The 17,344-nt window shown below is 38.5% G+C and overlaps 1 protein-coding gene across 1 annotated transcript in view; it reads right to left on the bottom strand.

Moving 5' to 3' along the window:
• Positions 1-1,260: 1,260 nt before the first annotated feature.
• Positions 1,261-17,344, bottom strand: part of fam13a (family with sequence similarity 13 member A) — a 108,932-nt gene continuing 92,848 nt past the window's right edge. The window contains 11 exon segments of the mRNA XM_030140327.1: positions 1,261-2,618; positions 2,740-2,841; positions 5,661-5,857; positions 9,299-9,382; positions 10,493-10,588; positions 11,613-11,696; positions 11,834-12,039; positions 12,119-12,200; positions 12,517-12,658; positions 12,748-12,964; positions 14,697-14,762. Coding sequence (XP_029996187.1) covers positions 2,495-2,618; positions 2,740-2,841; positions 5,661-5,857; positions 9,299-9,382; positions 10,493-10,588; positions 11,613-11,696; positions 11,834-12,039; positions 12,119-12,200; positions 12,517-12,658; positions 12,748-12,964; positions 14,697-14,762 — 1,400 coding nt within the window. The 3' untranslated portion in view covers positions 1,261-2,494.

The following is a 17,344-nucleotide window of genomic DNA, read 5'->3' on the forward strand; positions in this document are numbered from 1 at the left end:
TAGATCCACTGTGATCTGTAAGTTATAATGAACATGTGTAAATGATAAACTGAGGCAGAATACACCGGTCTACAAGTTTTTAGAAATGATTTGCTTCAGTGATTAAATGTGCTAAATGTTACATATTTTAATAAGATTAATTGGAAAATAAATGACAAAAGTGCCGGTTTGCTGGTTTGCTAAAGTGAAAAAATAACATTTACAAACTATCCTTTCAAAAGATGTGAATAACATGAACAAACGGAAAAATAAGTGTAATTTTAACAACATCACTGGTCTACAAGGAAAATGCTTCCAGAATAAAAGTAATGAAATTTTACCACGAGAGTCACTGATAAAGAAAAATCAAGTCAAAAATGCTGCTTGGCTGAAGTTTCCAAGATACAGCCTTTGGTCAAAATGTGAAATTCAAGAATTAACGAGAGAATGGGTTTGACTCAAAAGGAATATTTGTCTCAGAGCTACAAGATCTACTTCAAAACACTGTCTTCATTCATTTTCTGAACCTGCTTTATCCTCACTAGGGTCACTGGGGTCGCTTGGAGCCTATCCCAGCTACATAGGGGCGAAGGCGGGGTACACCCTGGACAAGTCGCCAGTTCATCGCAGGACTGAACATATAGATACAAACAATCACTCACATTCACACCTATGGGCCTATACCTTTAGATTAACCAATTAACCTATTAGTGCATGTGTTTGGATGGTGGGAGGAAGCCGGAGTACCCGGAGAGAATCCACGCAGACACGGAGAGAACATACAAACTCTACACAGAAAGGTCCCACCCCCATCGACTGGTGTTGGAATCGAACTTGCTGTGAGGCACGAGTGCTAACCACTGCACCACCGTGTCGCCCCACAAAAAAAAAAAAAAAAAAAATTATCTTGTTTAAGAGTTAAGTTCTTATTTTAAATGTTCATACATCGTAGACATGCTTATTTCTAGATGTAACTAACTTAATTAAAAAAAATCTTGTCAGTGAAATGATCTTGCTGCATGAACAGATATTTCACTTGTTTTGAGGACCTTTTCCTCAGATTTAGTGTTTTTCTCCGGTTTTTAGTTGCTTGAAACACATTTCAAGTAACTATTGGACACTTTTCTTCATTTTGTCTTATTTTATGAGTTTATCAGATCAAGAAAACACATTTAATGAAAAACAGATTTTAAGAAATTAGCAACAGCCCTAAAAAAGTCGGCACTTGATAATGCAGATCAGGAGTGAATAATAAAAAGAAAAACCACACAGCGCAGAAAAGTCAGTAAAAATATGATTTCATTTATATTATGTACAAAATACAAATACAATTTATGTACTAAAATGTACACACTCAATTCATTAAGCCTGCCAGTGTTAACATTCAGAAAAAACGAAATTCACACTGATAATCATCCATTTTGGAGAAAGAAAGGAAAATGTACTCGCTCACAGAAATGTAAACATACACAGTAATGCAATATTTACAAAGAACAACAGGAGCTGGAGGTGACAGAAAGGGTTAGCGGCCTCACTGGAAAACACAGCCAGAAAGAAATAATAATAATTAAAAAAAAAAAACAAAAAACAATAAAACAAAACACCGGTTTTAGTGACCGTTTCTGTCCTCCAGAGTCGTCATCAGTGTGAGCAAAAACATACCAGTGATTTCAAGACGAGGAAAAAAAAAATAGCTTATTTCACATGACTTAAATGGAAAAGAAGCACATCGATGCATCTAATGTACAGTCAAATGTTTAAGTAAGTACCAGTGATCACCAAAAAAGGAGCGAATACTGAAGATACTGAAGACGTGTGTCATTTTGGTGTGCAGTTTGTTCTCTGAGGCGGTGTCTTTGGATTGTGTTTATACAGGAAATCACTTCTGTTAGTGAGTAAATATTCATCTGTTTAAACCTCTACACGATCATAAGGACTGAAATACAGAAAGCTATCGGTTTAAAGAATACTGTTAAGATGATCGAAGTTATACAAACAGTAACGTCTCCCTTACAAAAATACACAAAAAAGTATTTCTTGATCACAAATTCCTTCTTTAAAAATAATTGTAAGATCTATTTTTACTTCGGTGTTTTTTTTTTTTTTTAAGACTTCTAAAGCATGAGAAAATAACAATTCTGTCCGATAAAAACATTCAAAAAGATAGAAATAAATTATTAGCGATACAACTGTGATTCTGGCCGAAAAGGTTATTCGTGCGCATCCGGTTTAGTCTCTTAAAGAAACGTCCTCGTCCTCTGAGGTTCGGTTCGGTGAATCTGTTGTGGGTCAGCGATTCTCAGCGGCTCCGGAGGAAAAAAAAAAAAAACCACGCTGTGCTCGACAGAACGCACCAACAACCGCCGAGACAGGTAGACGCCGCCGCCGGCCAAGAAACCAGAGCAGCACAGATGGCGACAAGAAAGGACGACGGCGTTTTCCTCCTCGGCGTCAGACGGAGCGGACGAATCTGCGGATGAAGCGTGGGTCCGTCTGTGGAGTCTGGGTTTGATTCTCAGATGAACTTGGACGAGTCTCTTTTGCTGATGAGGACTTCCAGCAGCCGCAGTTTGGCTTTAACGTGCTTGTACTCGTTGTATTCCACCGCCAGCGGGGAGCGGTCCTCCTTCTGCACATTTCTGTGGGCGGAAAATGACAAACGGTGGAAAAACAATTATTTGGAGGTCAGTCCGCTGGGCTGCGTTTCTTATGTAATCAGGATGAAGTCATGTTTTTGGAGTTGTTGTTTTTTTTTTTTACCTTCCGTTTTGTCTCAGAAACTGGTCCTCGAACTCTTTCAGGTTTTTGCGGATTCTCTTCTTCTCTTCTCGAGTTTCTTGGAGCTGCTCCACAAGTTCCTGACTGTTCCAGAAACAGAAAAACTGATCTGAGTATGCGTCTAGTTTTTATATTAAAGGAAAAGTTATTGTTAATCGAAAAGTTTTACAAGAGAAAAAGATCTGTCTCACATTGTAAACGCTTCTTTTTTGCTTAGAGGTGGAATTTTTTTTTTTTTTTTTTTTTTTTGGTCAAGCCCAAAGTGAACCACATGTATTAGGTCCAGACTTAGAAAGAAAAAATATCTCAAAACAGGAAGAAGTAACACAAAAGACTTCAAATTCCACCACAGATTAGACCTTTGAGATTGAGGCGACTTTGGCTGAAAGGTGATACTGTGGTGAATTGGTAGTATGCATGACGGAATACGCCATTTTTGCTCTGTTTTTTTTCCATTTTTTTACCACGAAATTATATAAAAAACTGAAGACAACAAGCCAGAACAACAGCTTTCTGCAGTTAAACCTACTTCCTGCAGCTTTAATTGATATTTTTCTTTATTTCTGTGTGGTTTTAACTCATAAAGACCAAGTTCTACTTTTCTGGCAGTTCCCAAATGAATTTTTCTCTCTATTTAACCTTTCTTAAGCGATTTATCCCCATTTATTGTAATATTATCCTCTGTATTTTACATTTCTCAGTGTAAATGATGTATTTTTCCATATATTTAATTAGCTGATCATGCAGATGTTCATAATCAGTAAATTCAAAGGTTATTTTATCAGAAAAAGTGGCTTTTTCAGCAAATTTATCAATAACTAAACATAAAACATTGATCAAACTCTATGGATTTTACTGGTGAATCAATGTTGTAGAACACAGGTGTTAAACATGCGGCCCGGGGGCCAAATCCGGCCCCCCAAAGGGTCCAGTCTGGCCCCTGGGATGAATTTGTGAAATGCAAAAATTACACTGAAGATATGAATCATTTGAGTTCAGGTTCCACATACAGACCAATTTAATCTCAAGTGGGTCGGATCAGTAAAATACTATCATAATAACCTATAGATAATGACAACTCCAAATTTTTGTCTTTGTTTTAGTGCAAAAAAAACAATTAATTTGTGAAAATACTTACTTTTAGAAACTATTTTTAATTTTCTTTAGACATTTCAGATTGTTCATATTTGTTCAGTTTATTCACAACAGGATAGTTTGGAAATGTAAATATTTTTTATAATTTAATGTTATTTTTTGCACTAAAACAAAGACAAAAATTTGAAGTTTGTATTATTTATAGGCATAATATAATATTATTTTTTTCACATCAAACCGAGAAGAAAATCTGGAGTCATTATTTTTTGTAGGTTATTATGCTATTATTTTACTTTAGATCATATTGGTCTGTATGTGGAACCTGAACAAAAATGTAATAATAATAGTAGTAATACATTTTTGCACATTGCAAATTCATCCCACAGGCTGGATTGGAGCCTTTGGTGGGCCGCATGTTTGAGACCCCTGGGTTAAATAAAAATAGGACCAATGGCCCTGTAGCTTACCAGCCAAATTAAAAGCTTTGGGAAATGTATCCAGATGCTATTTATTATCACCCAGTTCTGTGTATTTATTCTATTACAGAAATAGCCCATGTTTTGGTCATATTCCAATCAGATCTGTAAAAAAATTCAAATTCCAACTTGATATCATTGATACTGATTTATTGGATTTATTTACTGTTATAATGGGAAAATTTTTCAAAGTCGCACCAAATCCAGAATCAGATCCAGATCGAAATAATTTCAATACCTTGTGTTGACATCATCATCATTTGAAGTCAATCAGAACTGTAGTTTTAGAGAAAAAGACATTGAAATGTTTTCCCCATAAGAGCCTATGTTAAATTTTCCGTAAGTTCCCGGATCCAGAAGAAGATCCTGATCAGCATGTGGACATTATGTTTTGGTCATTGCCCCATCAGGGCTGGACTGTAGAAATTTACATTGGATATCATTTATATTTACTGAGTTATTGTATCGGTCCACTTCCTATCTCTTATAACACTGGTCAACAACAAATTTATTGTTTAAGTTTTTTGAGCTGATTTAGGATCATTTTGGTGTGCTGAATCCAAAAATCTCATTAATTTTGCTCAATCAGGTCAACTTTCTGAACTATGCTACATATTGGCTTTTTAACATTTTTGCTTACATTTATGGGCATTTTCACATCATATGATACAAAATTCTTTCATATGTCTTGCAATAAACGAGTTCTGAAGATTTTACTTTTGCCAATTTATGATTAATGTTTTTTTTAATATTACAGGTGAATGAAATGGCTTCGACTAGAAGATCTTGCAAAAATAGCGTGACGTATTCTGCTACATCTGCAGTGAATACACCATTGTACCTAACAGGAATCCTGTTAGAAAATGATTTTTTTTCTTTTAAAACCTATTTTGGGTGAGAACTATATAAAAAAATCAACTGATAAAGTCACAAAAATGTAATCGATTTTGTGAGAAGATCAAATTTTTCAAAATCAAATTAGCAAAAAAACCTGACTTGATTGAGAAAAACAGATGTCATTTTTGGATTTCGCGGTGCAAAATGGTCCTAATTCAGTTGAAAAAACCTAGACAACTTGCAAAAAACATTTTTCAAAGTCGCACCAAATCCAGAATCAGATCCGGATCCAAATAATTTCACTAACTTTTGTTGACATCATCATAAAGAAGCTGTATACCAAGTTTGAAGTCAATTGGAATTGTAGTTTAGGAGAAGAAGACGATTGAAATTTTTGTAACGGACGACAGACGACGACAACGACGCCAGATGACGACGATAGTTTACAGCCTGTCGGTCGGTAAGATAAAAATCAGTAAATAAAGTCCTTCTTACATGGTGGCAGAGTGCAGGTTGGACAGCCTCATATCACTGGTATTCTTAGAGGGTGAAAGCTCATCCACAGGTGAAATGAAACCGTCCGTTTCCTCGTCCATGTGGTCCAGGAAGCCCAGCACGCTGAGGTCGGGTCGAACGGTGACGGTGAACTGAGTCTTAGTGTCTGCGTCGTCCTCTGAACCGTCCTCTTCCTCCTGCGGGAGCAAAACAAACGTCAAACTGCATCCGAGGACTGAACGGGGGCTTGGTTTTGAAACGTGCAGCGAGGGGGCGTCACTGATTGGACCTCGGGCCTTCAGGCTACAAACACTGCAGAGGAATCATGGGAAAATCATGCTTGTTAGTCACAAATGGTTAAAAAATCATCACGGTAGAAGATGCAGTTCCACGGCGGCCGATCATCACATCATTCAGGTCTGTAGTCGGATTCATAGTGAGTATGAATACTGTTAATAATGAGGACGCAGAAATGATTTATACACGAGCAGAACCAGCAGTCTGCATGAAATAACCCCCAAAAAACACTCAGAGCAATGACTGAAGATGCCGTTCTGGTTTAGCACACATCATTGCCAGTGGTGGAAGGAATATTCAGATTCCTTTGGGTCTGTCAGCGTTTTACTCTTACATATGATCATATTTGGATTCATTTTACTGCTGCATGAATGAGTGGGTTGTATTTTCCAGCTGTAGACGTTTAAGACTTGAGGTCGTTCGTTTTACTTTTGACACTGTTGCTACTTTAAACTACAGCACAGGTGTCAAACATGCGGCCCGGGGGCCAAATCCAGCCCGCCAAAGGGTCCAATCCGGCCAGCGGGAAGAATTTGTGAAATGCAAAAATTACACTGAAGATATTAACAATCACTGGTCTCAAAATCATTTTAATTATCTACCTCTGACGAAGATTTATTTCTTCAGCCTTTATTTTTATTTTTTTTATTTTTTGAAGTGAACATTGGTTGCTATAATTGTTACTGCTGTTTTAAATTTCATTATATGTGTCTGTGGCGGTGTATGAGAATATATTTGCAGCTGTGTAGGGGGAAAAGAAATTAATTGAACTGTATATTGGAATGTATAATTGTACTGTACTGAAAAAAAAGAGAAAATTTAATAAAAATTAAGTTAAAAAAAAAAAAAAAAAAAAAATCATTTTAATTCAGGTTCCACGTACAGACACATACAGTCCAATTAGATTTCAAGTGGAACAGACCAGTAAAATATTATCGTTATAAATAATAATATATAAATAATGACAACCCCAAATTCTCTTTGTTTTTTGGTGTAAAAAGGTAAAATTACATGAAAATGTTTACATTACCAAACTATACTTTTACAAAAAAACGTGAATAACCTCAACAAATATGAACAAATGGAAATGTCTAAAGAAAAGTAAATGCAATTTGACCAATATTCTGCCTGTTACTAAATATTTTGTGCGATTGTAATGCACATGTGTAAATGATAAACTGATAAACCGAGGTGTAATATTGTTAAAATTGCACTTGTTTTTCTTAAGACAATTCAAGTTGTTCATGTTATTCAGATTTTTAGGGAAACTTTGGAGATGTAAACCTGATCACAATATAATTTTACTTTTTTCACTGGTATTATTTTACTGGTCCAGCCCACTGGAGATCAAATTGGGGTGAATGCGGCCCCTGAACTAAAATGAGTTTGATACCCCTGATCTACAGTAACGCATCATATTCTACGAGACTTTTTTTTTTTTTTTTAACAGCACACATGTTTATCTGTTTTATCTATTTATGGGTCAAAACACAGTAATGTCCCGTCAGAGAGCGAACTTTTAATTGACTGCCATTCCAACATTTATTTCAATATAAAGTAGCTGTTATTTTAGATAATCCCTTATGGTCCAACTAAAGCAAATATTAATTTAAAAGTAAAAATGTGGCTCATTTAGTAACACTAATCTGTCAAATTGTCTCTAAAATGTCCCGTCAGAGAGATTTCGAATACCGTGTTTTGACCCTTATCTGTTTTTTTTTTTTGTTTTGGTTTGTTTTTCATGCCTATACTTTTTATTGCTTACCTGCTGTAATGTTTTTAATGTTTTATGTAAAGCACTTTGAACTGTCTATATAAATAAACCTGCCTTGCCTTGCAGAATTATGTTTTTCTAGTATCTTTTATCTGAGTTCCTATGTGTATAAGTATGCACAAACGGCAAACAAAATTTTTGAATCTTTGACGGTTCTATGTTTGTAGTATCACCGATCTGTGAGAACCACATACAGTTGCGGAAAAAAATTATTAGACCACCCCTTGTTTTCTTCAATTTCTTATTCATTCTAATACCTGGTACAACTAAAGGTACATTTGTTTGGCCAAATATAATGATAACAACAAAAATAGCTCATAAGAGTTTAATTTCAGAGCTGATATCTAACCATTTTCCATATTTTCTTGATAATAACCAAAATCACTTCAGTTCTTACATCAATATCTATGGCATTGTACTGACAAACACAGTGCTTTTAGGCATTCCATGTTTTCTTTTCTGTCTGTTTTAGTCACATGATACACACAGGAGTTAGTACTTGATTGCATAACCATTGTTTTTGATGACTATTTAGGGGCTAATAATTTTTTCCGCGACTGTATGAAAGAAAAACAGGCCTGATTTCAGCTTTATGATGGGTTATTTTCCCTCTAATCCCTGTGTTTTTAAGGTGTTATGATGTACAAGAATCTGGTGGAAAATGCTGCGTCTTTTAACGCTGTAGCCTGGTACGGCTACGTAAAGACAAACTGTCCACAGATGTAAACGCAGATCAGTGACAAGGATCTGCAGAGTATTATAAAGAAAGATGAGCTGTCTAATTAAGTGAACTGTCAAATTGAGCATTTTAGACTCCCAAGATCCACAAAAATATATCTACAAAAAAAGTGCAACTAAAGTGTCGAACAGGACTAATCATAAGTGTTGATGTTTATGTAAATGATATTCCTGTTTGTTTTAAGTATCCTGGCAATTTTCCATTTTAGTTCAACTTAACCTTAATAAGGAACCATAAAGAATCAAGACATTTAGACATATGTGGTTGGAAAGGAATGGAAGAAACTGAAAACTAACTAAAGATGGAGTAAAAAGTACAGTATTAAACAGATTATAAGATTTTTTTAAAAATGGAAACACTAAAGTAAATGTCCTTCGATTCCACCACTGGTAATTGTTGGTAACAAGCTGACAGTTTAGGCAGATTATCCATGCCACATTATTTAGGAAGTAAAACTGAAAGCAATCACAGTCAAAATGCCACTACGTTTCATCACAGTTTACAGATTTCGTCATTAAGATCTGGTCAGAAACTGTTAGTTCGTTTAACTCGGTTTAACTTAGTATAACTAGTCTTACTAATGATGCACTGATTAAATCTCACACAGCACATGTTTGGATCTAAATCACAGAGAGCTACAAACATTATGTCCAGCAGCTACTGATTGGATCCCCCTACAGATGTTCTGGGCAGGAAACAGGCCGATCAACAGGCAGTGATTAGGTTTAATAGAGGGGGTACGTGGTAGTAAATGGAGGGGGGTGGGATTCGGAGGGCAGCTGGAGACTGATTATTGAAGCAGCAGCAGCAGCGGCAGCAGCTCTTCACCTTGATATCATCGAAGAAGAGTGCGGTTTCGCCCTCGATAATGGGCTGAAGGAGGGGGCCTCGGCGTTTGCTGGAAGGAGAGCCCTGTGGTGACGATTAAGAAGGAGGAGTTATGACCAACGCCCAGACGCTGAGGACGGGGTCCGCAGCAAAGAAACCAGAAAACACCACTGTTCGACGGTTGAGATCTTTACATTTTCCTCCACAGACGAACACGTACTGTATGTTAAACCGTAAAAACTTTTAACCTTTTAACAAACACCCTTTCAGTGGTTGAGGCTCACAGAAGAATTCTAAAGCCATCTGAAAGGGCACGTCCTCTGGTTTCTGTGTTTACATTGTGTGTGAAACCAGGTCAAACACGGTTCCAGTATAACTGTGATCCATAAATGAGTCACCTGGATGTCAAAAGGTTAAAAGTGAGAAAACAGACAGAAGATTGACCTTTGAACGACAATTATAATGTTGCACTACTGTATTAGAATTGTGTTGCACAGCTTCCAATTTACATGATGAGGATTAGAGGAAGTGCATTATATAATGCATGTGCTGTGAAGCTACAATGCACGTCATATCTTATGTAATAAAATGTTTATTAAAAAACTGACTAAAGTATGATGTCAAAGGAACTGTACAGTTTTAATACATTACCTGAGATTAACAGATTCATTTCTTTTTAGAGTTCAGATCCAGATTTCATTTGGTGCTACAGTTCTGCTTCACTTTCTTTTAAATCCTATATTATCCTGGGATGGTTTCTTTTTTATTTGCTGTTTACTTGCTGTTAAATACTTTCCAACATGACAATAGTAGAAGGGTCATAAAAATAAAAATATATTATAATCTGTGGATGGATTACAGATGTTCTAAGAAAACAAATACTGATAGTGTTTATCTCATTGAAGTGTGAGTGTTATCTTTAATCTAAAAATGTGATTTGATGTTTTCACATCACTGGGTTCTCTCCTGTTTTCTGTGGTTCGGAGTCAATCAATCACCTATGAGCTCCTTTACGACCGCTGGATTGACTGAGCTCCTACAGATGGATTTAAGAGCCGTGCAAGTGGATAACACCCACAGCAGGCAGCTAAGATGAGTGGACGTTTTAACAATGTGGTGACTGTGGGAGAGGCTGCAGGAAACCCAGGCAGCTGTGGAGTGAAGCAGGTGGCGGTGGAAACGTGTGACACTTACGATGACGGGGATGGTGGAGGCTCTGCACAGGATCTGCTTGACCAGCCGGTATCTGTCGTACAAAGGCTTCATGATCTGCCTCTCGTTCTTTGTGACCTGAAGTGAGAAAAAGACGTTAAAACAGACAGCTTGTTAGCAAGGTATTAGGTTCTTTCTGTCTGTTATTCTGGGCCTCCCTGCAGACTAACTAGCAGCAGCGCTAGCATAAAACAAAGTGACAGCTAACCCACATGGACCTGGTATTCATGACAACCCTTTGGTCTGTTCTTTAGAGCGTGAATGTCATTAAACACCAAAGTATGCAGCATGGAGGAGGAGGGGAAGGAGGGAGAGGAGGGTGGTGGTGGAGGGGACAGTAAGGTCAGCTACACTTCCCGATATACGACAATATGAGAAGGGATTGGACGGCGCAATTATTGCAATTGGATTCAGTCCAATGTCAAACAAAGTATGTGTCGACCCCTTTATAGTTCTGGTTTGTTGTCTTGTAATTATTGTGAAGTTTGTCTGTTAACAAATGCTTTATTTAAACTTTGATTTATACATTGAACTAATGAGTTCCTTTCATTATTTAGCACACAATGCCAGCCAGAATAAGGCTTGAGACATTAGGCTCCTCTAAATTACAATCTGGGTCACAAGGAAGTGGTAAACAATGTGCAGAAATGAGAAATGTCTTATGAAAGACATGCATACAAGTAAATGTAGTGAGTACTATCAGCATTATCAGCCACTGTCAGTGTTTTATGTCATATAGGATGTTCATGCTCCTCCGTGAATGTGTGTTTAGCTCATTGCTGTTGTTGTCCTGTCAGAACCATTTATCTCTAAAAAGTCAGCTTTTCATGAGCTCAGAAAATATTTGTTTTTGTGGAAAAACAAGACAGTTCTGACAGAGAAGGTGTAGGCTGAAGCTATAGTTTATTACTCCTACCCTTTGTATATATCAGTTAAAATAACCTCTAAATAAAACAGTCTCCCTGTAGTTTGATGAATAGTTGGCTAGTTATCAGACAAATGTAGGACAATATTTACAATACATGCAGGAGAAAATGTAAATAGTCAAAGTGCAGTGGTTCTCTGTGTTCCTTCAGTGTGTACAGTTTGGTGTTTAACTTACTGGTCGTCCGTGGATGCTCTCGTAGTAGAGCAGAGCTTTCTGCAGGGCGACCTTCTCTGCTCCGATCTGTTCCCGGGTCATATCCTGCCACCAGGGAACAGGAAGTGAGTCAACATATTTCAAAAACAACGTCGCGACACAGGGTTAATTCCTCATGTTTGGTCTGAACGCCGACAGCATCGTTAAGTCATGTGATGCAGGGGCGGCGGTGGCGGCCTCACCTTGATGTCCTCGGGTCGGTTCACCTCCTCCCTCTTCTCCTGCAGCTTCTTCAGAATGCTCTCCAGTGTGGCGTCCGCTGGCGGTTTGGGCACCTTCTCCTGCTGAGGCTTCTTCTCCAGCTGAGAGCCGAAGCTTTTGGGCAGTGTGTTGCTGCGCTGGCGGGTCAGCGGCGGCAGATCCTCCTCAGACTTCATCAGTTTGTGTTCTGACGAGGAAACATGCACGTTTACTAATGCACCTCACCCATAACAGACAGATGAGCACTGTTCTGTTCTGTGTGGTACCTTTTAACTCTTTGCGGAGCTTGGACAGTTCAGTGAGCCATCGCAGCACTTCTGGGTTTGCAGCTTTATCACTGTGGGAAGGCTAGACGGAAAAAATAACAACAACAACGATAAAGCGGCAGAAGCAAACAGATTCTACTTAAAATAAACTAATGTGTGGGATCATGTGCCGGTGCTTAAACCTCTTAATGAGACAGCCATTAAGGCAACGCAGATTAAAGATTAAAGATTAAAGATTTTCAGTTTAGTTTTGTCACTGTTATGTGCTTTTTTTATTACATTTTTTTAATGGCTCATTTAGTTTTTTCTTGTTCTTACATGTGTTTTGCTTCCTATGTGAAGCATTTTGCGAACTTTCCTTTCGTTAGTTTTATATGACAATTCTAATCCAAACCTACCCTGTATTTTCTCTCCTCTTCAAACCTCTCCTCAAATCTGTGGATCTTTTTCTTCAATATGTGGATCCTCTTTGTGAGCTGAGCAGACGTAAGCTCTTCCTTCTCGTCATCACACGAGCCGAGGGAAGAACTCCTCCTGCGACTGGAAATGACCAACAAACTCATTAAAACTCATTCCTTCTTTCGTCGATGCGTTCAGTGCAGCCTCAGAGAACCATCTGAAGTATTTACCTGACAAACGAGTGTGCGTTTGGCGGTGATGGAGGCACTTCAGTGTCATCCAGGTACTGCTGGCACTGTCCGTAGGCGTAAAACCGAGGGGACACCATCGGGTCGCTGTCCTCCTCCAGCAGCTGGCGAATCAGGCGGCCGCCGGCGTGAGGCGACAGTCGGGCCTCCTCGCGGTCCATACTCTCCCTCTGCAACGATGAGTACGCCGGCACCGGTTCTGAGCAGAACACAAACACACACACATCTGCTGTTGACAGGTGTAACTTTAGAAGAAACAAATAACCCAATACAAACAAACAGACAAACCAGGATGTTAGTCTTATCTGCATCTGTTTCATGGTGGTCAGCAGAGAGATCGTTGGTATTTGTGCAGTAAATACAGTTTAATTTACTGGAAAAAGACGTTATCAAAACTGTCATATTTAGAGTCTACAAATACGAAACATAAAATTCAGTGAAATTTGTCATTTATCATGAAAACTATTTACTTCAAGAAGACACAGTTACTACATCTCTGACATTTCATTACTTTTTATTTTCAATTCTTTCAGTTGTTTTCATTCTTTCATTTCACATGAATTGAATGAGATAAAAAGTAGATTTATTTTTAGTCTTATTGTAAGCAACTGACAAAGTTGAGTCTAATTTCACTGTTAGTCGAAATTTTTCAAGTCAAAAATGACATTTTTACATTCAGAGTTTCATCCGTCATCATGAGTCAACTTTATTTTATTGTGACTGCTAGTTTGAACTTTTTGTACCTACAGAAATGTTCTCGTGTAATAATAACCCTGTGTCTCCCTTTTAACATTTCTACGCTCCTCTGTGGTTTTATGGCAAAATCAGGATTGTGTTGCTGTGTCTAAAACTGTTGTGGGGGAAAAAAAAACTAAACAAAAAACCCTCCTCTGAGGCTCAGTGGACACAGATGTTGCTCTTCTTTCTGTTCATCCCCTGGCTACAGTCTCCACTCTGGCAATAATTATGTCTGGTGAAAATAGCCACGCAGATACCCCTGACAATCCCCCAGACTATTAATAATGCCTGGCTCTCCGTGGGATAAAGTCAGGGCGTGACCCCTGTGGAGAGGTGGGGTGATGAGTTTATGTTTTAGTTTCCACTCTTCGTGGTGAGATAAACCTGTCTGAGAGAGTCGACGGAGACACGTACGATGAGATCGTTCGCTGTTAGAAGGAAAGGAGGGAAACTATAGAGACAGTGTCAAAACAGGAAACGCAGCAGGAGTTAGAACTTTGTGGAAAACGACAGACTTGTAACTTTAGGTGTCAGGGGATGCTGGAAATATACGGTGAGATGTTACACAGGGAGAGGAAATGCAGGGAGTGAAAACAAACTCAGAGGGAAACTGTCAGGGTAAACATTCAAGGTGTCAGAATGCACCCAAGAAAATACACACACCCAGTCTAAAAGTGCACATGCATATTTTTCTTAGCTAGGGTGAGTTTGGGCCGTACGAGAAGCAACTTGGCTCAAATTCCAGTGTTGGAGTCCCAGGGGTTCTCCTGTACTTCTAAGTACGTGCAGTTTATCAAGTCACAACTCCCAGGCAAGTTATAGCTTGCACACAGCGGCAGGTGAAACGTTCAATCACACATAGTGTCTTCAGAGGTCCATTATGTTGCTTAGAGAACAGCGGAGCGGCCAGAGAGGCTCCATGGCATTTGAAATTAATCCTTTAAATCAACCGTTCACTGATGCTTCAGGATTAACTAGACTAATAAAACAGAAAACATGCCAGTTTGCCATTTCACTAAAGGTTGTTGTGAGTCTTGTACCACAGTGTTCCAGATCATTCAAGCATGTGTTGCCATGCAGTGGAGAAGGTGACCCAGGCAGCCGTCCTTCCACTCTGCCTTTCTTTCATTCTCTCTGGGATGTTATTTGCAGCTAGCAAGTCAACACTGACAGCAAAGACAGGTAACACTTACCGTCACAATAACTTGAATGGAAAATGTGTTTGAAATCAAGGAAAGGGGTGTTAAAGAGCGGAGAATCTGGCAGAGGAAAAGAGAAAGAGGGAGAAACAGGAAAAAAAACCAAGATGAGGAACTGAAAGAATGAAATCAGAGAAACTGAAATAGACAGATGGATCAGCGTGCGTCCACTATCCTCCCTCCTGCATGGAAACTTAGATTAAAACCCTCTCCCTGATGTTTAATCTAGCACACGAGACACATGAGATTCACAGCCTTGCTGCCCAAATGTCTGTTCACGTCTTTCCAACGCTGCTGGCAGACAGACAAGGACAGAGCCGCAGCAAATATCAGGTCACCACAGCAGGCGCTGGCACAAAGTGTACTAGGACAAAGGTCCTGTAAGTCTGCCTCCATGCCCATTTGGACAATACTACGCCCTGAGGTACAGTAGGCACACTGTTGGGGAGTCACCGGATACATGGAACCACATCATGTATTTTAATTAGAAAACAAAAGCACTAACTGAAATGGTAATTAAAAAGGATGTATCACTATATATTTAAGGAGTAAAAAAACGTCAAATTTCAACGGCAGTGATGAAAATTCAACAGTATTTTCCTTCTGACATCGGAAAAGGTGACTAACATTACAGCTTTATTTTATCAAACATTTGTTAGAAAGATAATCAGATTGAATGTGGAGTATTTCCATCATTACACAGTCAATCAATTGAAAATTTTATGAGCCATCTTAAACCAATATTTAATGAGATTTTTCAGATTTTTGCCTCTTGTATCTTGTATGTATGGTTTGTGATTAAAAATTTTACTTGTAATGCTCATAAAGATCAACATTTATTGAAAAACCGAGTTTGCTGAATGGCAACTTGACTACTTTTAGTTTGATTACTATAGTTTTTGTTACTTTGGGCTTTATTGTAACTTTAGTCTGGCCTGTATTGACTCTTGGCAAAAAATCCATTTCTCATTTTTGTTTTTTTCTCCTATACTCTTTACCATGTAAAGTACAATGTAACTTTGCTGTAGAAAAGTCCTAAATATGTTATTTCCTTACTAATTAAAACAGTAACATTACTTATTACATTTTAACTGGTAAATCCGTCACCTATTACAGATTAAAAGTTACTGTTCCTGCCCATGCCCTGACATTACTCATACATTAAACTGCTTTATTAACTGCTTATTCAGTTTCGCCAGAGCATAAATCCATCTTTGTCAGAGGGGATAAACGTGCCAACTACTGAGCAAACCTTCACTTCATAATACATTTACACAGTTGGAGCTCCTGCTATGGCAAGTCCTGTGCACTTTTTCTTGCTGGGTAGAAACTGATCTAATCACAATGTGTGAGATACTGTTTGTCTGAATGGCCTGTCACATTCAATCATACAGACTCCCTGAGGCGTGAGGTCAGTTATGTGTTCAGGACAAAATGTACAGGAAGGAACCTGAAGAAAAGACGAGCAGTTGTGAAAAAGGAAACCACAACAAACAAACAAATGACGTCGGTATATAATAGTCCCATGTAAATAAACAGGACACGGCAACAGTCCACTACATCCTCTGTCATGAACAAAATGTGCAGACTAAAAGCTAAAGCAACTCACTTCATACCTTCACAAAGACAAAAAAACAGCTTTAACAGTTGGTCATATTATTTATCTGCATCCAACATGACTTAACCTTCACAGCAAACACCAGCCTTTCAGAGCTCTGTTGTTTTTTATGTATCATGTGTGGCCACTAGAGTGCTCTGCAAATCATGTCTTCGCCTGCTGATGCTCCAAAACACGAGGCTGTTGAAGTTTTGCTGCAAGTGACATGTCTGTTCTGACTGCTGAACAGGAAGCAGCGTTGTACACAGTGGGAGTGGGGGCCCGATCGCCTGCAGCGGAAGTATACCATCAGCTCACATGCAGCACAACATGCCCTTTAACTGTATTTAACTGTAGGAACCTGTTGGTTTTCATTCCACTGTGCACTTCAACAAAATGCATGGCTTTCGCCGTTCACCACAGCAACCTCCACCCACTGTCTGCTCTGTCGCAACGTCCTGACAAAACAATCACAATCTGAGTGCATGGAGATTGTGTCGTATTTCCTTTTCTGCACTAACGCCAACACTGCATAAACAAATATGAAGGAGGCTTGACAGCAGACAGATGCTTCTTTTTACCTGCTGCTGATGCATTGCATGCAGCTATTTCTGCAATCGGTGAATTAAAGATGGCAGCAAGTCTGGTCAGTACATTATATTAATCTAACAGTAGTTACACTCTAACACAGAGCAGTTACATTCAGATTTGCTCTTTAAAGCTGCCATCCACTTGCACTTGTACAGACATGATCACTGTTCCTGGATTAAACATAGCAGAAAGTCCAAACTATTTCAAGCTGGATCAATAAACTCTCTAAATGCGATCCAGATATCTTGAACCAGACGATTGATTCATGTTATCCTCCACTTTAACCATTGATTTTGACTGTGACCGACTACAGCGGTCATTTATAGCGAGTCGGGAAACACCTCAGTGATATACAGTAGAATGTAATTATTAATGCATTTTAGTCCTTCATTACAAACTGTTTATTTCTTCAACCCAGAAGGAGTGCTATGCTGAGTTAAATCTCCCCTGTGAC

This window comes from Sphaeramia orbicularis, chromosome 1 (genome assembly GCF_902148855.1).
Source record: "Sphaeramia orbicularis chromosome 1, fSphaOr1.1, whole genome shotgun sequence".
NCBI classification, from domain to species: domain Eukaryota; kingdom Metazoa; phylum Chordata; class Actinopteri; order Kurtiformes; family Apogonidae; genus Sphaeramia; species Sphaeramia orbicularis.